Below are 24,594 nucleotides of genomic sequence, written 5' to 3'. Positions count from 1 at the left end.
TCCTTGCTGTCTACTTTTGTTCATTAACTTGTGTCCTAAAAATAAACTCAGTATATATGCATGCCTCTCTCTCTCTCTCTCTCTCTCACACACACACACACACACACACACACACACCACCCCAAATTCATAGGAAAGAGAAAAGAGAACTTGGCACAATTATGTAGTAGTCATCATGCCAAGTACTTGGGAAGGCAGGACTTAATCATTTTCATAGATACAAGAAAACCTGGTTGCAAATCTAAAACTGGCTAAAGACAAACTGTAGTGTACAGATTTCTTTATAAATTGCCTCATAGAAGATAAAATTTTGGTACTTTATTCACAATGATCTGTACTTTATTTGCATCTTGAATATATAGATAGATAAAAGCATATGAGCCAATTTGCAGGACACTTCTGGGAGAGGTCCCCTTGTAACCACACACTGGGGAAAAGTCCAGCTCATTAGGTCCTCTTGCCTCACCCTTCCACTGTTCATGCTTCAGTTCCACCAGTATTATGGAATGTTTACTATGTGTTAGGCACTTGGTAGTAGTATGGATATAGTCTTTACAAACCAGACACAGTTGCTCTTTTATGGTATTGACAAATATTAATAAGCACACAAACAAATGTAAAATTAAAATTTTCATAACATAACAATTTCATAACAAAGAGGAAATATTAGTGCATATTACCAAAGAATATATAATACGGAGAATTGACCTGGTCAGGAAGTAAGGGACACCTATTCTTTGGTCTCCACTATACACCTACTGAAGACTGGGCAGTCAGAAATTTGGTTAAATTAAGTCTATAAGAGTGATATTCTAGGTTCCAGACTAGAGCTCTGCTAGGATTATTCATGACAAACTACATGTGTCTTGCAGCCTTTCATTCAGTTAATGATAATCAGAAAATTAAGCAGATAATTGAATATAGAAAGAACTCCTTATTTTAAAAAAAAACCATTTCCTTCTTTTTTCTCATGCTCTTCCATTCCCATCTTAAGAAACACCTCATCATGTTTTTCTAGATCCTTCTGAAATGTTTCCCAAAACAGTTAGGTTCTTTCAACTCGCATTCTGTAACTCGTATAGTGTAAAAAAAGTCATCTAAATGTTTTGTCTAGTGATTACAAGTTACATTATAGGATTCAGTGACTCCTAGACATCCTTAGGATTGAGAGAATCTAAAGGTTTCTTAGAAATCTAAAGGGAAAAGAAATGTTTATCCATTTAGTAGACATGTATTGAGTGCCTCCCGTGATCTAAGTGATGTGCTAGGTGCTGATGATTCAGAGATGAATTTTTACCCAGTTAATAACAACAACAAAAAGTTTCTTACTTCAAATCACTTGATAAAAAACATTGCTTATTTTCTTTCCTTATTCCTTTTCTGTAAAGCTTTGCTTTAATCACAGGAATCCTCTTTTATAATTATTTCATTTGTTCAACAAATATTTACCGAGTTTCTCTTTTGCTATACGATGACAAACAAGGTAGCAAGAATCTCTGCCCTTACAGAACACATAGTCAAGTCTGGGACTAATAAGGAAGGTGATATGGGAAAATTACTAAAATGAATTACTGTTAAAATGATGTTTTATTCATATTTAGGCATCCTCCTCATTACAAAGGTTTTCCTTGGCCAGAGTGTTCAGGCTCGTGAACAGGACTCCATCAATCAAGCTAACTATCCAATGGTTAATTCAGTGTTTGCTCCTCGAAAATATTTACTAAGTATGTCTGCCGTAAAGAGAAATGTGCTTTAATTTTTCTGAATACAAAATGCTTGTATTTAATACAGATGTATAGAGCTTAATCTCTACTTAATAAAGTTTGTAAACTTTTCTAAAAAAAATCTAGTGCTGGCTACTAATGAACTATTTTTCTGTTCCCTGCTTCAATGACATTTATATATGTGTGTGTATAGATTTTTAATTTTGTGAACATTTATTTTTTGAGAGAGAGAGAGACCATGAGCAGAGGAGAGAGTCAGAGGGAGGGGGGACAGAGAGAATCTTAAGCAGACTCCATGCTTAGCATGGAGCCTGACACAGGGCTGGACCCTGGGATCATGACCTGAGCTGAAGTCAACAGTCGGGTGCTTAACCAACTGAGCCACCTAGTCACCCTTGTAAACTTTTATATTTACACATCCATGCATACTGTTATATGAAATTTCATGTATTTTATACATATACTATGTATGTATTTCATACATCATATGAATATTATATACATACATGTGATATAATACATATATATTACATATATATTATATGTTTCATGTATAGTCTATGTATTTCATGTATATTATATGTATTTCAAAAGATAAACCCATCCTTTTTTTTTGAGAGACAGAGAGCAAGCCCGAGCAGGGAAGAGGAAGAGGGGGGCGGGGAGAAGAATCTTAAGCAGGCTCCACACACAGTGTGGAGCCCAATGTGGGGCTCAATCCCATGACCCTGGGATCATGATCTGAACCGAAATCAAGAGTCAGAGACTTAACCATCTGAGCCACCCAGGCACCCCAAACCCACCCACTTTTAACAACAAAGGTTTTTGAGTAATATATTTGTCAAAAGTATATTTGAATAGAAAAATGACAAAGTATGAAAAGGAAAAGGACATGATGAAAAAAATTAAACCCTACTAGTCTATGTAGTAAAAAGGTGACTAGTAATTTCTAGAATTAAGAAACTGTCGCTTTACTCAAAGTCTACTAATTTAAATGTTAATCACATCTAAAACTACTTTAGTAGCAAGGTCTAGACTGCTATTTCACCAACTAGGCACCATAGCCTAGACGAGTAAACACATAAAATCAACCATCACAATCCACCCCCTGTCTATATGGCACTCATACACACCTTCCTATGCCATACTAAATAGTCAAATAAATAAACTAAGAGGCAAAATGGGTGAGGATGGTCAAAAGTTAAAAACTTCCAGTTTTGAGATTTAAAAAAGTCTTAGGGATTGTAATGTACAGCATGACTGTAGTTAGCAATACTGTACTGGATATTTGAAAGTTGCCAAGAGAGTAAATCTTAAAAGTTCTCAGCACAAGAAAAAAATTGTAACTATCCTTGGTGATGGATGTTAACTATAATTATTGTGATAATTATTTTTCCATGTACACATGTATCAAATTATGTTGTAATCCTAAAGCAAATACAATGTTATATGTAAACTATATCTCAACTTTAAGAACTTAAAAATTAAAGGGTAAAAAAAAACCTGCAGAAAGAAAATTAAACTGTCTAGGAGGGGTGGAAAAATAGGAAAAAAAAAAAAAAACCAGTCTCAATAACGTAATAGTTGGAACTTACTGAATTTATTGTTTATTAATCTGTGTAATAATGAAAAAAGTATATTATGTTTCATTTTGAAGAGTGTTTTTCTTGTTTTGTTATTGATTTTACTCTAGATTCTATCATGGGACAGAGAAACTGTGATTGCAGCATTCGGCAGTGCAAGTGGTTTGTCTTTGATCATGATCTTGTTTTGCCAGAATACATCGTTGAATTTGAGTATATTACAATGGTATGGATGTATTTTTAAAACTGGAATTCATTAAGTAAGAAAAGAACAGAAATAGTAATTAACAGAAGTCTAATAATGTAGTGTCAAGTTTATACTATATATTTATACGTAAACATACATACAGTGGTTATTCTGTGAAGGGTTCATTTTCAAAAGAAATCATTATGACACCTAAACATTTTTATATGCACATATGTTACATGAGTAATATATGGCCGTAGTCTCACCGAAAAAGCTTCAAACTATATTGAAGGATATATAATAAACATAAAATCTGATTTCACCTCACCTGCAGCACCACTCCCTTTCATGAAGAAATCCACTATTAACAACTTCATGGGTTTGCTTTCACTGTTTTTTCTATGCATTTACGTATATAACAGCATGTAACATTTTACATAGTAGAATCAAGATCTAAGTATTTTGTGATTTCTTTTTGCCTTTAATCATGTTTTGGACATATTTCCACTTCAGTACATATAGGTCTATACTTTATTCTTTTGGTGACTGCATTCTATCCAGTAATATCTAATTTATTTGACTATTCTCTTGTTCATGAAACATATAGGTTGTTTCCAGTTTTATTACTGTTTAAAAAGTATTTCAGTGAATATCATTATATATTCATCCTTATACAAATATGGAAGTTTCTCTGTAGAATAGATTGATACAATTGGATAGTCAAAGGATATACACATTTTAAATTCTGATACATTTTGCCAGTATTCCACAAAGCCTTGGCCATTTTACAAATTTCCAACAGTATGTGACAGAGCTTGTTTCTTTGCATGCTTACCAAAACAAGATATTATCAATCTTTTACTTTTCCACTCTGTGGGCAAGAAAAGGATATTTGATTCTTTAATAGGCTATGGATTATTTATAGTTTTATAAATCACTTGTTATATCCTTGGACTTTTCTTCTTTTAAAATGTTTTTAATGTTTATTTTATTTTTGAGAGAGAGAGAGAGAGAGAGAAAGAGAGACAGAGTGTGCAGGGGAAGGGCAGAGAAAGAGGGAGACACAGAATCTGAAACAGGCTCCGGGTTCTGAGCTGTCAGCACCCAGCCCAATGCGGTGCTTGAACTCACGAACCACGAGATCATGACCTGAGGCAAAGTCGGTCAGTTTACCAACTGAGCCACCCAGGCACCCCATCTTTTGACTATTTTCTATTGGACTCTATTTTTTTTATATTGATTGGAAAAATCCTTATATGCATCCTGGATATTAATCCTTTATCTTATATATACGTTGCGAATATTTTATGTCACTTGTCTTTTAAATCTATTTGTAGCAAAACCTTATTTGTCATTATTAATTTGCAATTTCCTGGTTAATTTTTAAGAGGTCAGATCGCTCCAAATTTCCTGATATGGATTCTGGGTTTTATGTCTCATTACAGAAGGCTTATATAAATATCTTCTTTATTTTCTTCCAATAATTATATAGGTTGTTCTACAACTTTAAGTTTTTTTAAGTACATCTGGAAATTATTTTATGTCATGTGAGGGAGGAAGATCAAATAATTTTTCCTTAAAAATGGATAGCTACTTGACCAAGCATCATCTTTTTGTTCTATTTTGAAGTGCCATCTTTATTGTTAAAATTATTTTCATATATAAGGGGTTTATTTATAGATCCTTCTATTCCATTGATCTCTTTGTCTAATCTTGGACCCCTCCCACATTGTTTCGGTTATTACAACTTTGATGATATACTTTGATATGCGACAGGGTAAATTCCCTTTCCCTGCCCTCACTCATCTTTTAAAAATTTTTCTTGGCTATTCTTGAGCACTTTCTCTTCCAAAAAGAAGTTAGAATCAGCTTGTTAAGTTTTATTTTAAAATCCTATTTAGTAATATAAAAATAGGGAGGGGGACAAAACATAAGAGACTCTTAAATATGGAGAACAAACAGAGGGTTACGGGAGGGGTTGTGGGAGAGGGGATGGGTGAGGGGCATTAAGGAATCTACCCCTGAAATCATTGTTGCACTATATGCTAACTAACTTGGATGTAAATTTAAAATAAATAAATAAATAAATAAATAAATAAATAAATAAAATCCTATTTAGGATTTGATTGAGATTGTATTGAATTTAAACCTTAATTTGGGACAAACTGTTCTGCAGTATTGGACTTCTCATCCAGGAACATGATAAGTTATTCCATTTACTCAAGTCCTCCCTACAGTTTTCTTTACTCAGGTTTTAAGTGTAATTCCGGGCACTTAGGCACTTATATTTTTACGTTGCTATTATGAATGAGACTGTTTCAGTCAAGTATGCTTTCAGCAAAGACCCAGACAAATAGTAGAAACCCAAACAAACTGTTAACTCAAATAACAGGAAGTCAAGAGGTGGGCAGTCCTGGCTGTTGAGACTGTTCAGTGACTGATGTCAGCAAAGACCTTAGCTCCATCATCCATCTGCTTGCCACTTCATTAGCTCTTTTGATCTGAAGACTCAGTTCTTTCTTCACTTCCGGGAAGTTTTCTTCTCTTAATTCCTCCATTATCTTCTCTCTTCCATTCTGTGTTCAGCCCTCTGGAACCTTGATTGGTTAAACACTGGACTTTCTGAGTTGATCCTCCATTTCTTTTAATTTTCTCTCTCTCATATTTTACATCTCCATTTAAAAATTCTATTATTCTGGAAGATTTCCTCAATATTAACCTCTGCTAATTTGATCATTGCTAATTTGATCTGCTGCCATATCCATTTGGTTTCTCAGAGCATTTAGTGAATACTTTCATTTCACTAATTATTTTTATTTTGACTCTAAAGTGTTACCATGTTCCTTTCTCTTTTTTTAAGTTTATTTATTTATTTTGAGACAGAGAAATAGAGACACAGCACAAGTGGAGGTGGGGCAGAAAGAGAGAGGGAAAGAGAGAATCCCAAGCAGGTTCCACGCTGTCAAGCACAGAGCCCAATGTGGGACTCGAACTCACAAACCATGAGATCATGACTCGAGCTGAAATCAAGAGTCAGACACTTAACCAACTGAGCCACCAGCCACTCCACTCAATTCTTTTCGATAGCAGCCTGTTCTATTAGGGATGCTTTATTCCCCCAGATTTTAAAATAATTCTCTTATGGACCATTTTTTTTCTAGAGCCACTTCTGTTTATGTTTTTTATGCTCATTCATCCACAGTTTTTACCATAATTACTTAATCACCTGCTAATTACCTAGAGCATCCTACTGCTATTTTACTTGTTCACTCTGAACATCAAATTTCTCTGGATCTGTTCTTCAGAGTGGTTTATCTCCCACATATGTTTTGGCTACAGGTTACATTTCTGCTCCCATTTGTCTGTCAGTTTGGTCCCCTCTGATTTGTGTCTCACAATTCTTAGTCTTTTGTTGGCGCTCTCTCCACTGTTGAAAAATATTTAAAAATTATCTTTTGCCAGTTTTCAAGGACTTTTCAATGGGAGGGGATGAACATATTTGTTCTTAGCCCACAATTTTAATCTACTCTCACTGGTTTTCTAATGTGATTCTAATCATGATAGATATTATCATATAAATGAAAAAAACTTAATTAGTCTTTCTACATAGCCTATTTCTTATTCAAAGTGATAAATACAGCAACCAAATTTTCAATATTTTTAATAAATTTTTTTAGGTAAAGCCTCACTCTTTATTTTCTTCATTCAACAATGTTATTCTAGAAGAAAGCAAAAAAAATTCAGAAGGATCATTACTGTCTCAGGATTTGCAATTTGATGATGAAGTTATAAAAATGGATCCCAGGATCAAGCCCAGACCAAAACTTATTAATTTGGATGATAAAACAATACTTTCCCTTGCCAAGACTAACATTTACAGTCATATTGTGGTGAGTATTATAAGGAATAAAATTTGGGGACAGAAACCTTGAATTTGGAATCATAATCTACCATAAGAAGTCTAAAGATACTGGGGCGCCTGGGTGGCGCAGTCGGTTAAGCGTCCGACTTCAGCCAGGTCACGATCTCACGGTCCGTGAGTTCGAGCCCCGCGTCAGGCTCTGGGCTGATGGCTCGGAGCCTGGAGCCTGTTTCCGATTCTGTGTCTCCCTCTCTCTCTGCCCCTCCCCCGTTCATGCTCTGTCTCTCTCTGTCTCAAAAAAAAAAAAAAAAATATGAGTCAAAAAAACAAAAAAAAAAAAAAAAAAAAAAGAAGTCTAAAGATACTAAAGCACCTATCTGGTGATGCCAGTCATCATGCTGTCAAAATTAAAAGGACCTTGACCTCTCCTTCTTTGTGGACTAGATCAGATCAGTGTTGTCTGGTAGTAATATAATATAAACCATATATGTAATTGAAAATTTTCTATTAGCCATGTTAAGAAAGTTTTCTTAATTAAAAGTAAGATTAATTTTAATAAATCCAATTTTTCTAAAATATTAACATTTCAATATGCAATCAATATGGAGAGTCATTCATCAGTTTCATACTAAGTCCTTGAAATGTGGAGTATATTTGCAGATGACAGCACTTGCAGCCCATCTCAAATCACACGAGCCACATTAGTGCTCAAAAGCCACATGTCACTAGTAGCTACTGTACAGGACAGTACAAGCCTAGAGGGTACCCTTCTAGTTTACAAGGGATTTTATTACTGGAAAAAAAAAGCTTTCTTTAAATGACTAAGACAGTTAAGTTTCAAATCAGTTCCCAGGATTAGTCAACATAGAATATTAGAGATTTATCTTTACAAAATTAATTAATAATTTGAGTTACTATTGAAGTGACATACTTTATTTAATTAATTTATTTTTAGTTAACATATAGTGTAATATTAGTTTCAGGAGTAGAGTTCAGTGATTCATGACTTACAGGTAACACTGAGTTCTCATCATAACAAATGCCCTCCTTAATACCCATCATCCCTTTAGCCCATCCCCCCACTCACCTCCCTTCCAGCAACCCTGTTTTTTCTCAATAGTTAAGACTCTGTTTTATGGTTTGCCTCTCTCTCTTTTTCCCTGTATGTTCATCTGTTTTGTTAAGTTCCACATATGAGTGAAATCATGTTATTTGTCTTTCTCTGATTTATTTTGCTTAGCATAATACACTCTAGCTCCAACCACATCATTGCAAATGGCAAGATTTCATTCTTTTTGAGGGCTGAGTAATATTCCATTATATAGAAATATATAATAGAATATATAGATAGATAATGGAATATCCATATCTATAGATATTCTATTATATATATATATCTAATCTAATATGTATATATAGATATATAATGGAATATATATATACCACCATATATAATGGAATTATGTATACACACACACACACTCACACCACCTCTTCTTTATCCATTCATCAGTCAGGGGTTTTGGGCTCTTTCCATAATTTGGCTATTGTTAATAATGCTACTGTAAACATCAAGATGTATATGTCCCTTCAAATCAATATTTTTTTATCCTTTGGGTAAATACCTAGTGGTGCAATTGCTGGCTTGTAGGGTAGTTCTATTTTTATCTTTTTGAGGAGCCTCCATACTGTTTTCCAGAGTGGCTGCACCAGTTTGCATTCTCACCAACAGTGTAAGAGGGTTCCCCTTTGTCCACATCCTTGCCGACATCTGTTGTTTTCTGAGTTGTTAATTTTAGCCGTTCTCATAAGTGTGAGATGATGCCTCATTGTACTTTTGATTTGTATTTCCCTGATGATGGGTGATGTTGAGCATTTTTTCATGTGTCTGTTACTCATCTGGATGTCTTCTTTAGAAAAATGTCTATTCATGTCTTTTGCCCATTTCTTAACTGAATTGTTTGTTTTTGAGTGTTGAACTTTATAAATTCTTTATAGATTTTGGATACTTATGCTTTATCAGATATATCATTTGCAAATATCTTCTCCCATTCTAAAGGTTGCTTTTTTCGTTCTGTTGATTATTTCCTTTGCTATGCAAAAGGTTTTTATCTTAATGAAGTCCCAATGTTCATTTTTGCTTTTGTTTTCTTGCCTCTGGAGACATGCCTAGTAAGAAGTTGCTATAGCCAATGTCAAAGAGGTTGATGCTTGTGTTCTCCTCTAGGATTTTCACATTTAGGTGTTTCATCCATTTTGAATTTATTTTTGTGTATGGTGTAAGAAAGTGGTCCAGTTTCAGTTTTTTGCATGTTGCTGTCCAGTTTTCCCAACACCATTTGTTGAGACTATCTTTTTTCCATCAGATATTCTTTCCTGCTTTGTCAAAGATTAGTTGACCATATAGTTGTGCGTCCATTTCTGGGTTTTCTATTCTGTTCCATTGATCTATGTTGAAGCAACTTACTATACACAGAGGCAACTCTACTGAGATATGAAGTCTACCTCCACACCTTGACTTTCAGATCTGTCCACTTCAAATCTGCTACCATTCTATGCAAACTACCATTATCTCTGACCTAGACTATTGCCATAGCCTTCTAATACTCTGTGATTCAACATTGCACAACTCCAGGAAGTGCAATTCACATTATATTCTATTAATGTGTTCTTTGGGTGCCATTCATAACTGAATATAACTCAATATGGGGGTTAGAGGGTACCACCTAGAGCTGTACAATAGAGGCTTTGTCCTGCTTTCACTTTGAGCCCCCAATTTATTCTGCATGTTGAAGCTAGAGCAATCTTTTCAAGATACAAATTTGCTCATATCTTTGTTACCCCTTACCACTCTTCCTTGAAATCTTCAAATGATTTTCCATTGTTTTAAAAGTAAAACCAAAGTCCTTAATATGGCCTATAAGATTCTGAATGGCCTGGATCCTGGCCTACCTTTCCAGACTCTTTCAATATTACCCTCTCTTTAGTTCTCCATGCTCAGCCTCCTTTCTGTTTCTTAAATGCATTCTGCTTGCATCCAACACAGATCCTCTGCACTTTCTAGTCCTCTGCATGGAATGTTCTCCCCTGACCCTCTTCTCCTAGTTAATTCCCACACATCTTTTAGATCTATACTAAAGCAAAGTTTTCTCTTACCTCTGAGTCTGCATCAGATTCCTTTGTTATATGCTCTGTGTCCTTCCAAGACTGTAAATTCCACAGTGGCTGAGGCTGTGGCTATTCTTCGATATGTATATCCCCAGCACCAGGGCAGCAATATAAGATGGTTCAGTGTGCATTGCACAAGAGGGCCAAATCCAAGGGGTACACTTTAAATCTATAGTAGTATATTTACTACAATTTTCTGACAACTGTTCATAGAATTTCTTGTGCTAACAAAATAAGAATATTGTGATAATTTTCTAAAAGCTGAAAATAGTGGTGTCTTGAGGAAAGGATGGATGCTGCTTCGGATCCTCTGTCCCCCACTCTCTCTGCCCCTTCCCTGCTGGTTCTCCCTCTCTATCTCAAAATAAATAAATAAACTTTAAAAAATAAAATAAAATAAAATAAGATAAAATAAAATAAAATAAAATAAAATAAAATAAAATAAAAACAATATCTTTACAGCAAATGGTTCTTACAAAGTGGGTTTGCTTGAACTGCAGAAGTAGCAAACAAATTAATATCTGATACACTGAGAAGACAAGTATCTGATTGATACTTGAGAAGACAAGTTATTCTCACATGACATTATCTTTCTATGTGTGCCCTGAAAGCTGAGATACAGATAAATATTCAGAAATTATTTTTATCTTGAAAGTCAATTACATTGTTCCAATGTGACATTTCTAGATCACTTGTTTATGAAGACAATTTTTTTCAAGTGACTACATAAAACAAAAAGAGAATGAAAAAATGTTTAAAAAATTTTTAATGTTGCTTTATTTTATTTTTTATCTTAATGTTTATTTATTTTTGAGAGACAGAGAGAGACAGAACACTAGCAGGGGAGGGGCAGAGAGAGAGAGAGAGAGGGAGACACAGAATCCAAAGCAGGCTCTAGGCTCCAGCTGTCAGCACAGAGCCTGCCATGGGGCTCAAACCTACAAACTGTGAGATCATGACCTAAGCCAAAGTCAGACATTTAACAGACTGAGTCACCCAGGAACCCCTATTTACTTTATTTTTGACTGAGAGAGAGAGAGAGACAGAGACAGAGACAGAGACAAAGAGTGAGTGAATAGTGCAGGGGCAGAGAGTTGCAGGGGAGAGAGAATCCCAAGCAGGCTCAGTGATGTCAGTGCAGTGCCCGATGCAGGGATCAATCCCATGAACCATGAGATCATGACCTGAGCTGAAATCAAGAGTCAGATGCTTAATTGACTGAGCCACTCAGGGGCCCCCAAAATATTTTTGAAAATAAGAAGTGTGGTCAATAGTTTTGAGTCTGCTTCTGAAAATATTTAGAAAACATCTTTTTTCAAGGGGTTGCTTTGGTCCAACTATGTTGTCACCATCCACCAAATCTTCAAGTCTAGGAGATTAAGTTTGACCTTAACCAGTTATTATTAGGGAGGAAGGAAAGCTTCATGACATGATGGCAGTACCACCATCTGCATCATAAATGTGCAGTATAGCGATTATAAGAACATTCTTTGAGTTGACGTGGAGAAATTATTGTTTCTGCCCTATAAGGTAAAGAGTTCATATTTGAGTAATAAATTTTTTATAATAAAGCTTTAGTAATGAAAAGCTTAAATGCATGAGTTTGATTGGATTGAGCTTCCACAACATACATTTCTATAGATTTAAAGGGATTAAATAAACGTTTAAAAAAAAAAACAGCAATAGTTTAAAAAAAAAGGTAGGCCTTCTTTAATTATCTTTGGTTTGTAAGATAAAAAACAGTGAGGAGGAGAATAAGACTTCAGAATACCTGGCTTGCTTGTGACCTCCACCTGACTGCCTTAATTTGATCAATACCCATAACATAAGAATGAAAGAACGTCTCATCCTAAATTTGCATATACTGCCTAAAAGCCAGGAAAACCTTCTAGGGCTTCTAGTAAAAATAATGGCTACTACAACAAGAATGTTTAGACATCACACCCTTTATTCTCCTTCCTTTGTGCCATTACTATAAAAGAAACCAAGGGTACACACACACACACACCTCTTATTTTCTTTTCAGTCTTCCCCTCTAGATTGAGTTTTTTAGGACACCTAAAAATAAATAAAATATATAGAAATAAAGGTGGGAGATGGGAGGGAATGAGTGAAATAGGTGAAGGGGATTAAGAGTACACTCATTGCGATGAGCACTGAGAAATGTATAAATTGGTGAATCCCTATCTTATACACCTGAAACTAATATAACACTGTATGCTAATTATACCTGAATAAAAAAGAATATAGTTATTAGTTGTATGTTTGGCTTGTATGTCTGGCTTTTGCACCGATTTATTCATCTAGCATTTACTGAGCATTTGCTATGTTTTAGGCAATGAGTTAAGCATTGGGGGTTCAAAATGAGTTATCTTCCCTATCTCAAGGACATCATTTTAGCAGAGGAGACAGATATGTATACAAATACAAATTTGCAAAGGCAAATTTTAATATTTTAGTATATCTTTAAGGAACAGGCCCTGTGTTTGTAAAGACCCTAACTTTGGCAATTTGTGGTTAGATTTAACTAAAGACAGACTGATGGTATGAATAGCCAGTGGATACTATTGTAGTAGTCCAAAGGACAATAATAGTCTGAACTAAAACACTTTTAGTAGTATTGGTATGGAATGGTTGGTTTGAGAAACATTTCTAGAATCAAATGCATATGGAAAAGAGGAAAACGGGGTGGTCAACAATAACTGTTGGATAGACAGTCAAACTCTTAATCAGGATTGAAAAAATAGACTACCAGGCAGATATGTATGGAAAATGATGAATTCAGTTTGGACATGTTAAGTGTAAGGTATCTGTAGATACCAAAATGTGACCTGTAGAATAAACTACTCTGCATAAATTGACCCTTCTTAACAATTTTAACTAAATTTTGACAACTATTTGACATGTAGATGTTTCTCCCTGCCAAGAATTTGGTTATATCCACAGTATAATAGGGCATAAGATGGTGGTGGTGAGTGAAGAGAGTTGGGAAGTAGATGCTTGATTTTATCATAATACCAATTTGTTGTGGATATTAAAACATTTTTAATTATATGAAAACATTTTTATATTAAATTATATTAAAACATTTTTCCTGTGCCACTGCTTATTCTGTAGACTATGCATAAACATAATCTTCACTTGATACCTCTCACGATGGTGTAGTGTAAAGACGGAAAAATATATAGACATCAGGGTATCCTCTAAATATTAAAAAAAAAACTGTAATACACTCATTTTTGTTTAGCCCGGGATCAAATGGACAGGAAAAGTCTACGCCAAATTCTGATATGGAAACACTTTCCTACCTCCTTCTTTGAGTGTCTGTCCTCCTACTTTAGCATCCTCAGCCTTTCTTCCTTAGTCCTGTGCCTTCATACAGTTTTGTCCAATCAAGGTGCATCCTTGCCATCTTCTCTCTTATGAGGTATCCTAGCCAATACCCAAAGTCTTTAGGGCCTATATCGTTCACTGGCTAGCATAAGAGATAGATGTGCCTTAATAAATGTCTTAACAATGTATTTAGCTATTTTCTAAAAAGAATTTTTAAGTCAGTTAAGTGTCTGACTCTTCTTGATTTCAGCTCAGGTCGTGATTTCATAGTCGTGAGATTGAGCCCTGAGTTGGGCTCCGTGCTGGGCATGGAGCCTACTTAAGAGTCTCTCTCTCCCTCTCCCTCTACCCCTCCCCCCACTTGTGCACACATACGCTCTTGCTCTCTTTCAAAAAGAAATTTTTTTTAGACTCAAGTGGAAAATCAAATTAATCAAGAACAGGGCCCAGTGATGCTATTATAAACTATACTTTTAAAATCATACATTAGATATATTTCTTATTGGCTCTCTTTCAATGTTAAAAAACTATGATATAGAATGTAATCTGTCTTATTTTTTATTTATATTTCAATTTATTTCAGAGTCTGAATCTACATGGAAACAGCTTGAGTAAATTGAGAGATCTCTCCAAGTTAACAGGACTTCGAAAACTTAGTATCAGCTTTAATGAATTTACCTGTTTAGATGATGTATACCACTTGGTAAGAACTGTCCTTTTGAAACTATTTAAGTAAAATAAAATTATTAATTTAATAGATAAATTATTTTTGTAATTATGACCTCAAATATACAATATTCAGGATTATACAGCTCAAATTGGGAACAAACATACATACATTATGATATGTTACTTTGTCTAAAATAGGTCTTGGATTCAGATTCCATTTGGAAAACCAATTATACGCCTGTGGTCATATCTGATTTCTAGCTACTTGAAAATAAATTTATTAAAACTATCCCAGATTTGTTTTTAAAATGTCTTTTGGAAATGGTCATTTCCATTGTTTTCTCATTCTTATTTTTCTGCTCCTGAGTCCTTATTTCTTCATTCTCTAGTTTACTACTTCATATTGAAGGCTGTCAATTCTTCCCATTTGTTCATTGTTCATGTTGTTATTTCTCTTTTCCTTCTGCCTTGTTCTTTCTACCTGAATGTCACCCGCACGGACCTTGTTGAACTTGTGTTCGCCCTCTCACAGATAATAGGACAAATACAGTAATGCACATGTACCCATAGCTAAGCATCTTATCTGGCTTTTGTTTTCTTTGTTATGTATCATATAACAAAAATAATTACATATGTGGCTCCAGAACTCCAACCCAGCATCCCCTGTTTCCATGGGTCCCAGGTCACTGACATACCGTTTCAGAATATATCATCATCCTCAGCTCTTCATTCCCTACCTGCTGCTTTCAACCATATCAAAGCCCTTGCGTTGCTGCTTCTCCCACTCTGGTCAGAACTGTTACTTTGCTAACTGACCTTAAGTTTTAGTATTAAGCCCCCTTCCTTGTTTCTTTTGGTAAGCCGAGGTCCTTTGTAATAGAATCCCTGATAGTTTGGGTTCGATATACAGCTAAGTAAAGAAGACAGTTTGGGGTGCTTGCGTGGCTCAGTCGGTTAAGCATCCGACTTAGGCTCAGGTCATGGTCTCGGGGCTCTTGAGTTTGAGCCCCGCATCAGACTCTGTGCTGACAGCTTGAAGCCTGGAGCCTGCTTCAGATTCTGTCTCCCTGTCTCTCTGCCCCTCCCCACCTCACGTTTCCTCTCTGTCTCTCTCTCTCTCAAAAATAAACATTAAGAAAAAAAGAAGGTAGTTTAATAGAGGTCCCAAGACTATATGTAAATGGTTGGCATGTTTTATTTAACTTTTTTTCTGATGATTTGCCAATGGTTCCAGAGGTTATGACAGCCATAATTATTTTGCTTAGGCACAAAATTTGATGAGTAAACTCTTAAGTCATGCAAGGCACTTAGATAGTGAGTGAGCTTAGCCAGCTTCTCAGCATGTATTTTGTAGTACAGTTTTGTTGTTCTCCTTAGACGGAAAATTTTCTTTCAACATCATAGCTTCACAGCCTACTTATTAGATTAATATTACTGTGGACATTTTACAGGTAAGAGAACTGGACAAATATGCCTAAGTGGTGTTTTCAAATTTTAAGATTAGGAAAGGTAGATAGATAGATCTAGATAGATCAGATACATCAAGTATCTGATATATAACTATGTCTTGAAAAATGACTACAGGAATGTTAGGGGTGATCAGAAGGAGGAAATAATCTGTGTGTATTTTTTTCACCTTTTTATTGTAAAATAAAACAGATACAGGGGTGCGTGGGTGGCTTGGTTGGTTAAGCATCCGACTCTTGATTTCAGCTCAGGTCATGATCTCATGGTTCATGGGTTTGAGCCCTGCATCGGGCTCCATGCTGACAGTGTGGAGTATGCTTGGGATTGTTTTTCTCCCTCTCTCTCTGTCTCTCCTCCACATACCTGCTCTCTCTCTCTCTCTCTCAAAATAAATAATAATTTAAAAAAACAGATACAGAAAACTATGTACTTCAAGCACATGGCTTAGTAAATTATTATAAGGTGAATGTGCTTGTAACTAGCGCCCAGGTCAAGGAATAGAACGTTGTAAACTACAACATAAGCCCCTTCTATATATGCCCCATCCCTTCAAGAAATCATTATCTTGACCTCTCCAGTAATCCTCTCCCTGCATTTTCCCCCATAGTTTCATCACCCAAATGTGCATCCCTACCTAGTACAATAGTTTGGTTTTGCCATTCTAAAAATCATTTAAGTCTCTTTTAATTTATAGGTTTCTCTTATAATTCCTTCTTTCCCCTTTCACTCCCCATAGTTTATCTGTAGAAATGCTTTGACCTTCCAATCCCAAGAGTGTCCCACAATTTGGACCCTGCTGATTTGCTTATGATACAATCCTACACAGCCCCCACCCTCAGTATTTTCTGCAATTTGGCAACTAAATCCAGAAATTGGATCAGACTCAGGTTCCATTCCTCTGGTAAGACTGTAAGAATCAGATCGTGTGTGGTTGACTCACTTTTCTCATGCTGGTAGCATTATTAATGTCTATATCCATTAACTCATCAGCGATTACAAAATGGCAATATTTTTCTATCATTTCTTTTTCATTTATTAGTTAGACTATTTTTACGTAAAGACATTTCCCCTTTTCTGTGATTTGGTTACCCAGTGGTACCACTCATGTAGAAAATGCAGAATAGGTGTTTATTTGCCTTTATTTACCAATTTTGAAGATAACGAATGGTTCTTTGTGATCTCCCAAAGACAAGCAATTCCTTTTTTGTTTTAATATCATTAGGAATGCAGGGTCTTAAACACATTTGATGAGAGTCCATCCATTCAATTATTATCATGATTGAAGCTCAAATTTTATCATCTTAACCAATGGAATCATCTTAAAGTTAGCTTCTTTTACCATGACCATAGTGGTCTCTGATAGCTTCTTTGCTACCTGGCATAAAAGATGTTCCATGTCCATTTTCTGTATTTTCTTTTGTAGACATGGGATCAGCCATTTCTTCAAGGAGCCCTAGTTTCTTTTAGAGAAAAGTGGTATTTCAGGACCACAGTCTGGGTTGGTCATTGTTTCTAGGTCTTTCCATTGGACAGAACTTATTATGGGGAAGGTGTGTGTGTGTGTGTGTGTGTGTGTGACTATATATGTATGTATAACTAAAACTAACCTCATGTATTTATATTGGTATTTCCAATTCAGATTCAATACTGAAAATCTTTTAGCTTAACCTCTTCTCTGTTACTTACATCAATATCTTTCTTTCTCTCACACCAATCAATAATCCTCAGTTTCAAGGGTACAAATTGATAGCAGTGGACTATTTAATAACTGCTCATTGTTTTATCCCTTATTACACACACAACAGTCTCAGAATAACAGCCCTGATACTCTCATCAATATGATTACTGGAAAGATTTTTTTATTTTGTATATGTTCTTTCCATTATTCATTTTAAAAATGAATCAAAATGATCATTCTGTATATACTTTGTCAGAACATGTAGCCTTGCACTTTGTACACTCTCCCTTTTAGTTGTTTGGTAACTGTATATGTAATTCTTGTCACTAGTCCTTAGGTTGGTATCTCTCTAAACATTTTGATGGTCTGAAAAATATTCTATTATAGATTCCTCAGGAAGGGCTTATGGGGACAATATCCCTTCCACTACTGCATGTAGATAATAGTTTTTCTATATCCTCTACACATGCAAGGCAGTTTTGCTAGATATAAAATCCTTGGCTCACAATTTATTTCCTTGGGCATCTTAAATGTTACTTGTTTCTTCTGACATAAACTGTTACTGTAGAAAAGTCTGATGACAGTGTACAATTTTTCCCTCATAAGTCACATGCTTTTTTCTTCTGGATGGCCAAAGAACTTTTTAAGTTTTTTTTTTTTTTTTTTTTTTTTTTAAGTTTAGTAATTTTACTAGAATATGTCTTGGTATTGGTCGCTGGGCCAGTATTTCAGCTTCACAGTATGCTCTTCCAAAATACAGATTAAAATCATTTTTTCTTTCCTTTTTTTAAATTGAAAGTTTTAAGCCTCTTTTTTTGCTTCCTTGCTTCAGTTTTCTTCTTCTTCAGGGATGCACATTATCCACATGTTGAATCTTTACCTATCTTCACTATTTGTCACTTTCTCTTGTGTCCTTTTTATTTCTTAATTTAAAATTTTAAGTCGGTTTGATTTTACAATTTTTTTTTACCTTCTGTTTCTCTTAAAGCATTACCTATTGTTTTACTTGCTTTTGTGTTTGACTATTTGTTCTGAAATGTTTTTCTTTTATTTCAAATTATTTTATGGGTTCTTTCACCTTACTACTGAGTTTTTCTAATCCATATTTATATTGTTATTTTTTATCTTGTATCATTCTTAACATCTTTTTGCTTGTTTTAAAATAGTAAGTTAATAGTCATGATAAGTTCTGAGCATATCTTTCTGGTGTTCTTTTATTGCCAACAGCAATGTCTCTCTCTCCTTTCTGCACCCCCACCCCTCTCCCTCTCCTTCCTGCTCTCCTAACTTTGGGATTTTATCTCAATACTTTTCTGCTGCTCATTTTTTAATGAAATTATTTTTTCTTAACTTCTAAAACGAAGTGGAGTTAGGGAAAGCTTTCCTACCTTCACAGATCTCCCTCCTCTGTTGTTTATTTTTGCTTTAAAAAAAATTATAGCGCTTACTTTCTGACATTTCCCGACTCTACTCTCTTCCTCCACTTTGCTCTGAACTTTATCGTTTATTTGTGTTTTTTGTCTTTATCCTGTTTAATTTTTGAGTTTCTTCTTTGAGAAGGATTTTGTTCTAGAAGGGGGCCTTCTAGGGGAGTTTTAAGATCCATAAGTGCTGGACTGCCCCAGCTGCTTCAGACCTTTCTCCTGTGGGTCCCATGCATGCACTCAGTAATGAAGAAGGCAGAACTTCTCCCAGTTGTACTCAGGTTGGCTCCCATACTTTCCAGTAAACATTGGCAGCCTTTTGGGGTCTGTCTTGTTCTCAGGTCCATCAGATGCTGCCTGATGGTTCCTGCTTCCTCTCATATAGGCATGGATACCCCGTAGGGCTTGTGGTTGTTGGTGGTTTATCCCTACGGCTTCTTTGGGGTCTTATTGGGCTACCTTGTCATGTAACTTTGTTATAAACGTTGTCCATGGAATTTGGGTTTATTTATTTATTCTGTTTTTGTGTGGGGATTCAGAGAGATTGAAAACTTATGCTGCCTCCACCTCTTTATTCTCCAGTAATGAGTTTTGTATGTGTGTTTAATATGAATTATGTTTATCTTGGCATTACAAAAGGTTATGATCTAGTTTAATCACTCACCTTCATTCTTTGAATTATTTTAATTTTTTTTAATGTTTATTTATTCTTGAGAGAGGCAAAGCATAAGTGAGGGAGGGGCAGAGAGAGGGAGACACAGAATCCGAAACAGGCTCCAGTCTCTAAGCTCTCAGCACAGAGCCCAACGCGGGGCTCGAACTCACATACTGCAAGATCATGACCTGAGCCGAAGTCAGACGCTCAACTGACTGAGCCACCCAGGCACCCCTCACATTCATTCTTCTGTCTTCTAGGTTTTTTTAAATTTACCTTGGAGATATCTCATTTTTACTCTAATTTTCCTTAGGCATGTCTCTAACATAGAGAGTTTCCATACCTGCCTTGCATGCTACAAGTTGCTTCTACTAGGTTGCAGAAAATAAATATATTATTCTTAAGTGTTCATCATCCTGGCCTTGCCTTGTAAATGAAAATACCCAACCTAACACTGTTTATATAATGGAAGACTTGGCTTCGTTAATGATGAAAACATATATATACTCTATGGTTTTTATAGCGTTTTTAAAAGTCTAAACAAGACATCCATACAATAAATTAAAAAGTCCTAGGCTGCATGTTTGTCATTCGCTCACCTGAACTATCAGGAAAAGAGTATCTGAAAGAAAACAATAAGAACAGATTTGTTTCTCTGAAAATAGCTCCACCATAGTCAGAGTAGGCCGGGGAAAGACAAATATATATATATATATATATATATATATATATATATATATATAGATTATATATATAGATAGATAGATAGATTTTATATATATAGATAGATAGATAGATAGATTTTATATTAGTTTATATATAGATTATATATATATATATATAATCTATATATATGGCTCTTTGCAATCTTAATCTAGATTATGTGCCTAATTTTTTATTGAAATAATACTTCTGTCTTATCTCTTCCAATGAAAAACTTATTGTTAAAGTGTTCTTGATGTCTAGAGAGAGCTAATTTATATTTAGAGAATGAACCATTATCCCTAAGAATAGTTAAAGGAGGTGTTGTGGGTTTTAATCTTTGTAAATTGGCTGTGCTATACTGTGATTTAAGGATTTAAACTGAAGCACAAGAACTATTAAGACCAAAAACTCTGCTACAAAACTGAAAATACTTAATATCTGTTTTATATCTTGGGATTACAAAAATGAAGATCCTATCCCCCTTTTCAAGGAAAGAAGACAGTTATCTTTTTATGATGCATGGTTCCCAAATGCTAGTCTGCATGTAAGTGCCAGAATTTGGGACAAGTTTTTACCACTTTATGATGAAAACTGGGAAAAGACAGGCCATGTAGTAAATCTTTATAAAGCCAGAAAGACTGTTCTAAGTCTAAGGACTTTATGTCCTTAAGGAAATCAAGTTCATTTTTAATCCATAGTAATATTACTTTTTATTTTTAAAAATATGTTACAAAATATCTTCTTAAAGTTCTTAATCTCTTCTTTGTTCTAAGTCTGAATTAGTATACACCTTAAAAGAAAATTTTATTTGCAACAAATAGAAGTAACAAATTGAAGTCTTAAAGACTTCTTACAAATAACTAGATTAATACCTGAATAGATAAATGGCTAAAGACAAGACACAAGAAACAAAAACAAAATTTAAAAATGGCTCATACAAAACACATGGAAAGATGTTCAGCTTCACCAGTCATAAGCAATGTAAATTAAAATAAGGCAGATGAATTGGTGGGTATTTAAGAAAATGAACACTCTCATATTCTACTGTTGGAAGAAAAAATTGGTACAAACATCCTTGAATATTATTTAGCAGTATTTATCAAAAATTTTAACAATATAGAAATCCAAACTAAGAATCACATTTTTAAAAATCTCTTCTGAAAAAACATGAGAGTCTCAGTTAAAGTCTCATGATCATGGATGTCTGTGGTAGTGTTGTCAACAATTAGAAGCCACATAAATGTTCGTAGTAATATGTTTAAAATAATCCTAATTATTCACTTATTGGAATATTATACAATCAGTACAATATTGGAATATTATCCAAAACCATTTTAAAGAATATTTAATGATGCATGAATGTGAAAGGGATACAAATTTCTATGTAATACAATGTTTTGTGTAAGACTATGTGTGCATATAATTGAAACAATGTTTTCAGTGGCTCTTTTTTTCTTTTTAAGCTTATTTATTTATTTTGAGAGAGAGAGAGAGAGAGAGCAAGGGAGGGGCAGAGAAAGAGGGAGCAAGAGAGAGTCCCAAGCAGTCTCCACGCCGAGGGTGGAGCTGATGCGAGGCTCAAATTCACAAACTGTGAGATCATGACCTGAGCTGAAATTTCTACCTCTGAAGGTGAATCTTTTTTAACCAGGCCATGGGTTCAATGGTATAAACCAGCAGCCCAGAAAGTAAAAGTGAAATTCCTTGTTTTGGGGGGATAAATTATCTTGTCAGTTACTCTTCAGTTTCTTTCCTAGGAAAACAAATACCTGCCTCTCTACCTTAGAAGGGTGAAGTGAGAATTGAGGGCTAAAAATAAAAGACCTGTAGCTCTTTGGGAGAATACATATGTTGATACCATAATGCAATGTATCTACTGTGTAGGTTTTCTGTAAGAATTACCAAAAAGCATGGAAATACTTAGTGAATCATAGAGACAAGAACTCTGTAAATAGAAACTGTGCACCACTTCTATTTGTATGTGTTGCAGTATAACCTTGAATATTTGGATGCAAGCCATAACCATGTGATAACGCTGGAGGGATTCAGAGGTCTGATGAAACTCAAGCACCTAGACTTGAGCTGGAATCAACTGAAAAAGTCTGGTGATGAAATAAATATGTTATGCAAACACACCGCAAGCCTTCTTAGTCTTGATATTAGGCATAATCCATGGCAAAAGGTACGCAGGAGATGTATTTATAAAAAAGCAAAGAATCATTTTTATTTCTAAGCCATTTTCTTGGTACTATTCAGCAGTAGCCAGAAATGGGAAAACTATCTTTGTTTTACTAGAATTCCTTTAAGTATTTTATAAGTTGAATTTAGTGTAGTGATCAAATGAATTAAATGTTACTATAAGGAAAGCTTTTTTTGATAAGCTCTAATAGTTTGAGAGTATGGTGGCTTTAAGAGTGTTAGATACCATTGCTATTTGCAAACTTTGGGAGGGATTATACAGTTCAGTGTACTAGAACCTATTGTAATGAAGCATGGGACCAAGAATAATAGAATACAGTGAGAGAAACAGACTATTAAGGGAGGGAATACATTTGTTACTTCCCCTGATAAACCTGCATTATAGAGGCTTATTTTCTGCTATAAAAGGAAATTTGATTAAACACTATTTTTTTCTCATCACAAAAATACAGAGATTCATGCTAAGAAATTTCAGTATTCAATGATTATATTTAAGGGTATCTCCAAGGATTTAAAATAAGCCCCAAGCCAATAATTTCAAGAATCCTCCTTTCCTTGCTTTTCAAAAATGAATATAAGACTGGGTTCAATATTTTAAAAAGAGGCTAATGATTGGTTCTGTTAAATTGGCCAAGTTACTATGTTTATGTTGTTCTATTTCTTTTTTGCTCGGGAAAATTGAAGGGTATTTTTCTTTTGCCAAAGCAGACACAGAATGTGTACAGCTATCTTCCCGTTGCCAAACTAGATGCCAAGGGCTAAAGATCTATAGAGACTTGCACACGGAGCTGACTAACTGCTGATCTAGAAGAACAGGAGTTCACTGCCATTGTGCTCTGAGCACTTTTCACCACACTTTTCAACAGCTTATAGCCAGAAGTCATCTGGCTTCAAACAAAACAGATTAGTTTTTAAACAGAATTTAATTTCAGCTACTGAAGAACTAAGTTAGGCCCTTATTTTTAGATATATGTAAGACAGTGGGAGATGCATGATTTTGAATTACAAGGGAAGGAAAGAAGAAGCACACTCCTTTCCATGCCATAACATATGTAATATTTTGTAAAAATTAACCTTTTCTTATTTCTCCCAAGCCAGCCACATTAAGGCTGAGTGTTATTGGCAGATTAAAGGCTCTCACTCATTTAGATGGACTCCTCGTTTCTGAAGAAGAAACAATAGCAGCAATGAAATTTATTACTGGAACAAAGATTACTCAGGTTGGGTTTCACTGTTTAATATTTTTTGTGCTGTTTAGAATATACAAGTTATATATTCCATACCTTGCTTGTTTTTAAGATTTTGTGTCTTCTTTTAGCATGCTAATAAAAAAAAACAATCAATATGTAACAACCATATCACTTGAACTTTTTTTCCTGTTTAAATGTATCTTATTTAAATACCAACTGGTTGTATGGATTCTCATCCCTGCACACTACCCCCAAAATGCCTCCTGGGTAATTGTATTTTTTCCTAGTCAACTTGAAAACTCACCAGAGTCCTTTCTAGAGCCTACATGAAAACAAGCAACTTTCTGTGGACAAAGTAAGCTTAGAGGCCTTGATAAAGCATTTAGTGAATTACCTATTTAGTATTGACATTACTGGCTGAAACAAAACAAAACAAAACATAACATAATTAATGAACTTGGGCAGGGGGCAGGAAATGCCCATATTATCCAGATTAAGAATGCTGTACTCTGGACAAAATAGCTGCAGTCCTAAACATCTTTACCCTAGTTCTCTAGCTGTGTACTTCTTGTGAGGCATTTGAATATTAATTCCTTAATGTAATGTTTAATTTTGGATCCACTCAAAATGAAGGGAAGAAACTTTTTTGTTGATAAAAAAATATAATTAACTCCTGAAGAAGACTTGGGGATTTATCCTACCAGAAATCAAAACTTACTAAAATCCTTTAAGACAATGTAGAGTTGGGAC

At 34.8% G+C, this 24,594-nt stretch overlaps 1 protein-coding gene across 8 annotated transcripts in view; it reads left to right on the top strand.

The window, feature by feature from the left end:
• The window catches only part of LRRC9 (leucine rich repeat containing 9), a 141,077-nt gene that overhangs the window by 62,282 nt on the left and 54,201 nt on the right, over positions 1 to 24,594 (top strand). For 6 of the 8 annotated variants that reach the window (XM_049611502.1, XM_049611498.1, XM_049611499.1 and 3 more), the window contains 6 exons: positions 1,602 to 1,724; positions 3,418 to 3,533; positions 7,172 to 7,384; positions 14,441 to 14,560; positions 22,446 to 22,637; positions 23,749 to 23,874. In XM_049611502.1, the coding sequence (XP_049467459.1) occupies positions 1,602 to 1,724; positions 3,418 to 3,533; positions 7,172 to 7,384; positions 14,441 to 14,560; positions 22,446 to 22,637; positions 23,749 to 23,874 (890 nt within the window). The remainder of the gene's footprint in view (positions 1 to 1,601; positions 1,725 to 3,417; positions 3,534 to 7,171; positions 7,385 to 14,440; positions 14,561 to 22,445; positions 22,638 to 23,748; positions 23,875 to 24,594) is intronic. The other 2 variants (XM_049611501.1, XM_049611503.1) reach the window with 2 other exon arrangements.

Source organism: Panthera uncia, assembly GCF_023721935.1.
Source record: "Panthera uncia isolate 11264 chromosome B3 unlocalized genomic scaffold, Puncia_PCG_1.0 HiC_scaffold_1, whole genome shotgun sequence".
Classification (NCBI taxonomy): Eukaryota; Metazoa; Chordata; class Mammalia; order Carnivora; family Felidae; genus Panthera; species Panthera uncia.
Note: the sequence above shows the minus strand (reverse complement) of the source record. Positions and strands in the feature narration are given on the sequence as shown.